The 10254-nt window shown below is 37.7% G+C and overlaps 1 protein-coding gene across 1 annotated transcript; it reads right to left on the bottom strand.

The window, feature by feature from the left end:
* Positions 1 to 674: 674 nt before the first annotated feature.
* Positions 675 to 9842, bottom strand: zgc:114119 (Mediator of RNA polymerase II transcription subunit 30-like). The gene is made up of 5 exons (XM_066674579.1): positions 9688 to 9842; positions 9213 to 9464; positions 8707 to 8865; positions 3300 to 3389; positions 675 to 1887 (listed from the first exon to the last, which is right to left on the bottom strand). The coding sequence occupies exons 2-5, from the start codon at positions 9462 to 9464 to the stop codon at positions 1792 to 1794; spliced, it is 597 nt and encodes a 198-aa protein (XP_066530676.1). The 5' UTR covers positions 9688 to 9842; the 3' UTR covers positions 675 to 1791.
* Between the last annotated feature and the right edge of the window lie 412 nt (positions 9843 to 10254).

The following is a 10254-nucleotide window of genomic DNA, read 5'->3' as shown; positions in this document are numbered from 1 at the left end:
ACCTCTGTTCCAGGGTGGGGAGCGTAAAGCAAAGTGTTGAATTAATTTTGCATGTTTTTGTCTCGTTTATCCTTTGCATGCTCTACATAAAATGATTTTAAAATAATTACTAAAAACATGAGAATACCAGTACTAGGCCTAAACTCAATTTAATATCAATTCAGTGCTGAAAATATAGGTGAATACAGCATATAGCAGCTCTGTGCTCAAACCAGTAGGTCAAGGAGGCGCAGCACTTCCACTGTTAAACAGTGTTTTAGGACAATAGTGATGCGAGCAACAAACGCATTATTTTCCTTCAGCTGAACATTTTCTTTCAGTTTGTCTTCATATGTATAGAATTCTTGTTCTGTTTATCTCGATTTATGGATTTTATCCTTCTGGGCTTTGGGGTATTTTTCGGGCCCGTTTTCTCATTTCACTTCCTTCTGTAATAAAGTCCAAATTGCTCACGTTTGTCTCTAGCCTTTGATTGCATCCACTAATCAGCTGAAACTGTTGGCTTTCTTTACATGGATTTCGCAAAGAAACATGATCACATTCCTGCACTGGAAAACAGTGGGGAAATGCAGTCATCTTCACCCCACCTTGCCTTACAGACGTAACAAACTACATGCATGCATAGCACATGTATTTTTCTTTAACACCCATTCATTTTATTAAAAAATAATTATGAAAATTGTGAAACATTAAGTAATTTCTACATGAAAACTGAATTAATTTCCATTATTAATTCCTTACTTATAGTACATTTTTCAAGGTCATCTGGCGTATCACCTCTTGCTGCTTCATGTACCACCAATGGTTTGCATACCACAGTTTGAGAACCATTAACTCAAGTAATTCATTATACAGGGAGTGAGACACTATTTGAATTTAGCCATAAATAGGGAAGTTAGGTGTTGGGCAGCATTTTCAAAAAGCTGCTCTTCCTCATACACAAAACACCACTGACAATGGCATTTTAGAATAAAATCCACCTTAGAGAGTGTTTTAGAAAACCAGGTTTCATGTGGACAGCAGGCCAAACCTCAAATAATAATAATAATAATGTCTTTCAAAATATCCAAAACTATGTGGACAGGCCCTTAGACTAATTATAATGAAATAATAGAGGAAATCAATACATTTTTACTGCACTGTAAACTAAAAATAATGTGCAAGGAAGTACAGTAACACTTTATTTCCATACAAAATTACCAGCCTTTTCTCTTTCAGCTTATAAAACACATGCCCTTATACTAAATAACATGTAGGTGTGTGAAGGTGGGCATAAATAACTAAAAGACACATTTTTTCATTCATTCTCTCATTCCCTCTCTCATACACAAATACAGACACACTCTCACTCTCCACCTGAGAATATAGCTGCCAGGGTGCAAATGTGTGATCGCATAACACAGTCTACTGCACAGAGGACCAAGGATTCCATGCTGGTGTCCCTCTAGCACCGACTCAGGATCAGTCTTTGGGCTTGGCATTGAATTACTATCCCAAGTCCCTGCTAATACAAACTGATGCTAGTTCAGTGTTTCAGGGCAAAAGTTACATTTACATAACTGACAAAATGGAGTAGGTTTTCCACCTGAGGCTGAGAGTGTGTGATCTCCTTAATTGAGAGTAAACACTGTGGTTTTAATAGTATCTGTGATCAGGAAGCAGATCTGCTGTCCTCAGCTGCCTTATATGAGCACCTGACTGACAGGAAGAAGGGTGGATCCACAGGCTCCTGGGAGAAGGTAACTAAATCTAAGAATATCCGATGGAAGGGAAAAAGGAAAGCTTTTCTGGTCATTTGCGCATTGTGAGCATGGCATTAATGTCCCATAGAAGGTTCCTCATCTGGTCCATCAGCACCTTCATCTCCTGATTCTTCTGCCTCACTTTCTGCAAAAGTCACAAACATTTCCATTAGATTACAAATCTAGACCCCCATAGCACAGAATGTTTAATTGGCAGTGGTCTATTGTGCTGAAATGTCTGCCTTTTATTCATTGTTATTAATTACAGAAGTAAATTATATCTCTACATAAAGACAATCCAAACAGATTTAATCCCAGTTTTACATTTGGTAACTGTATGGTTCTATTACAAACATATATCTGTATAATTAACTGAGGGCAGAAAAAACACTAAACACTGTTCAACACCAGGGTATAGTCAGCAGTTTTCTTCATTAGACTTTAGTTCAGTATATCAAATATACAAACAACATTTACATAAACGTCGGATCATTTCATAAAAAGTGTGTGTGTGTGTGTGTATCTCCATGGATGGTAGTCACACAACATCCTCCCTCTGTGTGTCAGGGGGCATAAAATATCCCATACTGAAGCATAATGAGGAGAAAAGGAAATCAGTGAAATCAGTTAGCCACATTAGCATTTTCATCACAGAATCTATTGGAAAATTGTTAACACGTTAGCCATTATCTGCTCTTCTGTTTGAATCTGAGTGAGTTATTCATACACAGATCATATACAAGCTTCAGTAATTAGTGGTATTTCACTCGTGTGTTGTTTAAGCATGTAAGAGACTACAGACACAAGCTACAAATTCCTTTGCCTCAGTCTTTTCCTCGTTTAAATGTGAAGATTCAGCTTTCCCTGTACTCTGAGAGTGGAATAGATTCTTGGAGGATGATGTTTTATTGTGATTGTCTGCCTAAACTATTTGTCTGGTTTGGCTTAAAGTTTAATAAATTAGCTCTCCTTCTCTGAAAGTGTGAGATGTCTCCATGCTGCAGTGAAGCCGAGGCCAGATATCTCCCTTCATCTTCCATAGGGCAGAGTGTCTGTCATAAATTAATGCACTCATGTAGTGTGTTTTATGTCAAAAATAATTTTAGTGAGTTATAAGGTTCATATTTTCCTGTCAAATTAATGTCTAATTACAGTCTGCATGCAGTTTTGGTAGTTTTATTATTATCTGTAATGTGCACTATGTACGGAGTATGGTGCTATTACGCAGCCCAAGCTAGTCCTTCTACTGAGAAACAGTTAGGCTTTGTTTTTAAACATGAATCAGATAAATTGGTCAGTGTCGCTCTATTTCTTTCATTTTAACATCTAAATTCCTGAAAGAAGCAATAAAACAATTTTAACATCAAAATTTTCATTTGAGTTGTGTGTTTGAGTAATTGGTTAGGTCCCCAATATACACAACTAAAGGACTAACTGGGGAAGACAAATATAAAATTATAAGTGGGCACTTAAACCATCCTCATCCTCTTGATAATTTTATATTGGTCTACCCCAGTTATTACTGTGTTAATAACAAAGACAATGAGTGGAACAAACCTCTAAAACCTCCTGTCTATCCTGACTTACTGCAGGGCTGCAGGGCTCCACTCTTACTGGAGCCATCTCCTCTCCAGCATAGGGCACCAGCTATGTGTAAAACACACACACACACAACATAGCACAGTGAGATTTATTTATAATTATTATTTAGTGTGCTCCTTAGAATATGCGTGATTAAAAACTCAAAGAAAAGTATGAATGAATAGAGTACACTTTACTCATGAAATGTCAATGTCACTTCTAAAAAATTCCACAATGTGGCACATTCATAAATGTGGACATACTTCAGTCAATACGTGTCTTTTTTTGTTCTCAGAGCTCACAGAGTCAAGTGTAGGTAACTCCAGGGTGTAACAAAATATTTGACCCTTCAAACCTCCAAGGTTTTTTTTTTTTTTTTTTTTTTGGGTACTTACACCCAACAGCCAAATTCTCAACTGAGCATCCGTCTAAGGAGCTGAACCAAAGAAAAGCAAGAGAAGACTATAAATCTAAAGGGGTTTCATATAATCAAATATTCACAATTTAATCTCAGTTCATTTCTGTTTTTTAATATTTGAAATTAAATTATAGATTTTCCCCATTTTAAATTAGTGCATTTACTTTTATATAAGCAGGAAAAATGCATCATCATTTTCAGTAATTTATTAGCACATTCATGAGCCATTAATTTTAGCAGCTAAGAATGTTTTTTTTAATTAAATAATTATACATTTCTGTAATTATAACAGATGCTACAAAAAAACATGTAACACACACTAACAAATACTAATTGACACAAAATACAGCTGTTTATTCCCACATACAGTTACATAAAAAGATACTCTGAGTTACTGCTTCTGTTATTTTTGTCAATGAACCTGTAGTTAATCTAGTTACACTGCTCAGTGTGAGGAAACTTTTTGACTTTTTATACTGTCCTTCAAAGAAAAATTGGTACATACCGTTTGAGTTTACATACTATTACATACTTTTCCACATTACTGTGTCAATATTCATTAATGTCATTTTCCTCACAAAACTTCATTTTATTAAAATGTAGACACATCATGGCTCATTAAAAAAAATAAAAATACTAACTCGCTGGACCCCCTTAATCTGAACACACTGTTCTTTATATTTTGCTCTCCAAACTACAAAGACATGATGTGATTCTGAAAGAAAGAAAGGGGGATAAGAAAAAACCCTTCTCTCTGAAAAATCTTAGATCAGATCAGACACATAAACAAAACATCGGAAGGACCTACAGAAAGATTCCTCTGGAAGAATTATGCATTAACCCATTGCAGAGTACAAACATACAAACATTATCTACAAGTGAGGGTCATCAGAAGGTAAACTTTGTGCTCTGTACTCTCCTTAAAAAAGGTCAGTGTCTAAAGTATGCAAATAATATCTAGATAAGTTAGAGTCTGTTTTGAATCAACAGCTGCGGACTGGTGAAATAAAAAAGAAACTCTAGCTACATAAATCAGATATATGCATTTCAATAAAAGAAAGCATAGCAAAGTGTTAAGTATCAGGTGGATTTATTATGCTTTTTAATGTGCTGAGTGGGTGTGTGCCAGACACTGGCAAGAAAAATGTTGAGGGATGGAGGGAATGAAAGATTTTAATAAATATCAATCATTCCTGGAAGCCAATATTCAACAATTAGTGAATAAACTGATTATGATCAGAGCAAGGATATTACTACAAAATAATCCTAAACAAACATCTGAACTACTTCAAAAATCTTCATTGGCTTTTGTCAAAAATATCCTGCATCATGCCTAGTTTTATAAGAGTAGCTCTTAAACACGCATGCACAAGTTGCAGCCAAGAAAACGTATGAATATTTGGGTACAAGTATTCCACATGAAAAAATTCAAAACAGAAAGGCTGGGGTCTTATAAATACTGACTGAAAGCATTTCCAAACTTATGAACATCATATTCCAGGTTGTTTGATTGAATTCCAATATTAAATTAAAATAAATTCAGGTATAAAATTATATTAAAACTACAAACGTTATATTGTTACACAATTTAACAAATGAGACATAAGCTTCCACCAAAACAGTAGCGGTATTAACATGGAAAGGCATCGGCATCTTACGTTCGCGTGACACTGGCACATGCCAGTAACATCGGCACCTTACGTACGAGTGACAGTGGCATCTATTTTTTTTTTTTGGTGACAGTGGCATGTGCCAATGGCATCTATTTTTTTTTTTTTTTGGTGACAGTGGCATGTGCCAATGGCATCTATTTTTTTTTTTTGGTGACAGTGGCATGTGCCAATGGCATCTATTTTTTTTTTTTTTTGGTGACAGGGGCATGTGCCAATGGCATCTATTTTTTTTTTTTTGGTGACAGGGGCATGTGCCAATGGCATCTATTTTTTTTTTTTTTGGTGACGGGCATGTGCCAATGGCATCTATTTTTTTTTTTTTTGGTGACAGTGGCATGTGCCAATGGCATCTATTTTTTTTTTTTTTTTTGGTGACAGGGGCATGTGCCAATGGCATCGATTTTTTTTTTTGGTGACAGGGGCATGTGTCAATGGCATCTATTTTTTTTGTGACAGTGGCATGTGCCAATGGCATCTATTTTTTTTTTTGGTGACAGTGGCATGTGTCAATGGCATCTATTTTTTTGGTGACAGGGGCATGTGCCAATGGCATCGATTTTTTTTTTTTGGTGACAGGGGCATGTGTCAATGGCATCTATTTTTTTTGTGACAGTGGCATGTGCCAATGGCATCTATTTTTTTTTTTTTTTTTTGGTGACAGTGGCATGGGCCAATGGCATCTATTTTTTTTTTTTTTTGACAGTGGCATATGCCTTTGTTTTGCGCAAATGCCGATGACATTGACATCCGTTTTATGACACTGACATATACTCCACTTCATTGTTGAACATCTGCCAGTAGACTACGTTTAGCTAGCATTTGGATGTTTAAACTAGCTATATATTTAACTAGCGCACGTATGCTACTAGCATGTAAACGGACCAAACATGTGACATGCTACAAACATAGCATCCCTTAATCGCACACAGTCCACTGTCTCTGTGTTCATGGACAATTGAACTAAAAGTTCTTCCCAGTTAGGGGTATACGACGCTCCTCAAAACCACCACTTTTAAGACGACGACATACCACAATGCTGCCGTGCGATAACATGAGAGGCAGTAATATATAAATATATATAAATGTGTGTGTGTGTGTGTATGTATATGTATGTGTGTGTATAGAGTGAAAATCTAATATGACAGTGTATTAAATGAAACATTACTTTTTAAAATTTTCTAATTTAAATTGAGGTAGCAACCCTGCTAGGCCTAATCAGAAAATTGAACACTGGCATCATCTAGGGGCCTAAGGTCTTTCTCAAGAAGCACGAGAAAACAATATGGCGATATTGCACGGTAGGTGTGTTGTACTATTACGTATTAAATGGGTACAAATAGTGGTGTAGCTACCATTATTATTTATATTATTTTATACAGGTAATGTTAAATGCCGTGTAGTATCATGTTCACTGGTTATCAGTAATATATGGGAAATACATTTTATACTGCTAATATACAATAGAATGCTGTATAGGAATGCTATTAAAAGTGGCAGAGGGCAATACTATAAGGTTTAGTGTGCCTGCGTTCTGGTGCTGCAAGTCTCTGACATGTTAACATTGATACCTTAATTCTATCCTGTATTTATTTTGCTTTTTAGGACACACATTTGAAACACTTGATGGTCTGTTTCATGACATCCAGGCTCACAGTACTTGTCCATTCTGTAGAAAGTGTGATGAGTGCACCCAGGACCACATCTCTAAAAAACATCTCAAGTATTCTGTTTTTTTTAAAGATGCTAGCAATAGTAAGCAGTCTGTTTCTAATCTGAATTTCTATGTTAATAATGGTATATTTATTTTGATAAATGCTGAGGAAATACTAATGGCCAAAATGTTCCTTTGTGATCAGTATGATTGTCTTATTATTGAGATTAAAAACTTAAAAAATGATGTGCTGTTTATGATCTGTTGTTTTTGTAGACTTTTGATGACTTGTACAGTTAAACTAAATGTTCAGTAGTAATTACATAATGTTGAATTCTTTTTTCTGTCAGATCTTTTCACAGTGCCATGTTTTTGTGCACAAGTTAAAGACTTAAAAAGAAGTTATTAAATAAACACATGGGCTTTATTTTAAAGGAGAAATTTAGGGGAAATCTGGATTATATGTCAGTAGAATTGGATGTCAGCACATATTATGAGCCTTCATCAGAAAGTCATACATTGTCTTGGTTGAAACGTCAGCTTTCAAGAATCTGACATGCAGTGTTGTACAAGGCTATTAGAGCTTCACGTGCCATAAAGACATTTTAATTAATCTAGTAGTCCAGTAGTAATGTTGCTTGGCAGCATTGTGGTATGTGGACATCTTGAAAGTGGTGAGTTTGAGGAGTGTCGTATACCACATACTGGGAAGAACTTGTAGTTCACTTGTCCATGAACACAGTGACATGACTATGTTTGTAGCATGTCACTTGTTTGGTCCGTTTACATGCTAGTAGCATACGTGTGCTACCCAGTAAACAATTAGCCGTTGATTCGACGTTGAAATAACGTAATGACTGCCATCAACGTTCTCTTAAGGTTGAAAGTGAACGTTGAAAAGACGACCAAACACAGACATTGAAAAAACGAGTATTAGACGTATTTTGGACGTCCATTGACGTTATTAATTGGTCCCGAAATAAATTACTTGTATAAAACGCGTTTTGGACGTCCACTGACGTTATCGATTGGTTACCACTTAACTAACTTATTAAGATGGATTTTGGACGTCCATTGACGTTTAAAATATGTGTTTGACGGACAGACTACTTTTAGACCTATTTTGAACGTCCAGGGACGTTCCTTGTTTACTGAGTAGTTAAATATATAGCTAGTTTAAACACCCAAATGCTAGCTAAACTTACTGGCAGATGTTCAACAATGAAGTGGAGTATATGTCAGTGTCATAAAACGGATGTCAATGTCATCGGCATTTGCGCAAAACAGAGGCATATGCCACTGTCAAAAAAAAAAAAATCGATGCCACTGGCATATGCCACTGTCACTAAAAAAAAAAAAATAGATGCCACTGTCACCCGTACGTAAGGTGCCGATGTCACTGGCATGTGCCAGCGTCACGCGAACGTAAAATGCCGATGCCTTTCCATGTTAATACTGCCTCTCCACCAAAATACATGACTGATGCCTGTGTCATTGCATGTCCAAATCATATGACTTGTTCAGTAGTAGGTTCAGCTTTTAATTTATATATCTCAAGTAACTCTGGTATTTATACAATTTATAAAGACACACACACACACACAAAATACATAAAAACAATAAAAAATAAACTTGGCTCACCTCTGCAGGAGACTCTTGAAGATCAGACGTCATCTCTACACAGCGCTCATAGAGCAGCCGGAGTTTACGGAAAAGCAGGGTTAGCTGCCGCAGGTGCTCCTGCAGTTTACCAAAGCGATCCTGATACCCTGCTTGACTTTGGGTCACACCATTTGGCAACTAGAAGAATTCAGTCAGGTCAGTTACAGACTGATTTATTCATTGCAGTTCTTCAATTCTGTTTAATTGGAACAAATGTTATATCCCTTACTTTAAATCTACAAGGTGGACCAACAAGGCAGGAAGTTATATCCATTTGTAACAACAAAACCCACACGTACCAACACTGCATCAGTGTCACTGCTACACTGAGAATGATCCACCACCCAAATAACGATGCATTAAAAGAAGGCAAACAAAGTATGCAGAGCAACATGCTCTTGTACAGTCAGTGGGTTTGAGAGAATGGACTGTGAGTGTAGGGAAAGAAGGTGGTGTTAATGTTATACAGAAGAGTGTGCTCTGACCTGAGTGGCTCGTGTGATTTGGAAGATCTCCATGGTCCGAGTGACGATGTCCTGCACGGTCTCCTGCCCGATTCGACAGAGGAACACCGGGGAGATCTCTCTCAAAGCCCCAGGGTTCCCCGGGTTGGGGGGAATGGTGGACTGTATGGGGGTCTGTCCGGGGCCTGAGCCTGTGGCGAGGTGAGGCTGCTGCTGAGGGGGCAGACCGCCCAGACCGGGGCCACCAGATTTTTGAGGGAGAGAGGCTGCCATCTGCAGAAAAACACAAAATAAAACCGAAAACTGACGCCTCCCTGTTTGGAAAGTCAGCTAATGGGTGAGTTAGTTTTACTGCGGCTGTAATGGGGAATGAGCACTGTTAGCTCGTTTCAAACCATCTGACTCAATGTACACAATGAATGAATGAAACCCAACATAACACCCGCCCCCTACCCCTCTGAGTGGAAAGGCTCTCCGTAACCCTGCTTCCACTTACTGTGAAACACTGCTCCAATGTCTTCGCCCTACTGAGAAAATCAGAGGAACGGCTCTCCGCACTTTCAAACGCAGCAGCAGTTTTATCCGCTTTTCTCCGTCATTTCCTGATCCCTCTTCGCGTCTCAGGCTCGTCGCTAGGCGGCAGTAACCTCCACTCTCTATTGTGTTAACCGGAATGTGTCTCAAACGTCTCCCTAGTCCCTATGTAGTGCACTAAGTAGGTAATGAAATAACAGCACAACCAGGCTAGGTATTGCAACATATGTCAGCTATAAAGTCACTTAAATCCAGCTATAGTTTTAGGACTCCCTTTATAAAAATGCACTGTTCTGTCTGGTTGTAAAAGAGAAGGTTTAACTATCTTCTTAATGCACTGTGTAGAGAGCCAGGAGCTACTGGAATTCGCCCTCTATTTCTATATACCAAGGAGGTCTGTGTTCCTCACAGCAGGATTTCCCTGCTGTAAACCTAAGCCCAAATATAAGGACTGGCCTATAGGAATCTCAGCTCTGTTCCCAGGCTTGGTTTAGGCTTAGGTCAACTGTCTAAACGGATAAATCCTGAA

Source organism: Hoplias malabaricus, chromosome 6 (assembly GCF_029633855.1).
Source record: "Hoplias malabaricus isolate fHopMal1 chromosome 6, fHopMal1.hap1, whole genome shotgun sequence".
In the NCBI taxonomy this organism is placed as follows: domain Eukaryota; kingdom Metazoa; phylum Chordata; class Actinopteri; order Characiformes; family Erythrinidae; genus Hoplias; species Hoplias malabaricus.
The sequence above is the reverse complement of the archived record's forward strand: the minus strand, read 5'-3'. Positions and strand labels throughout refer to the sequence as shown.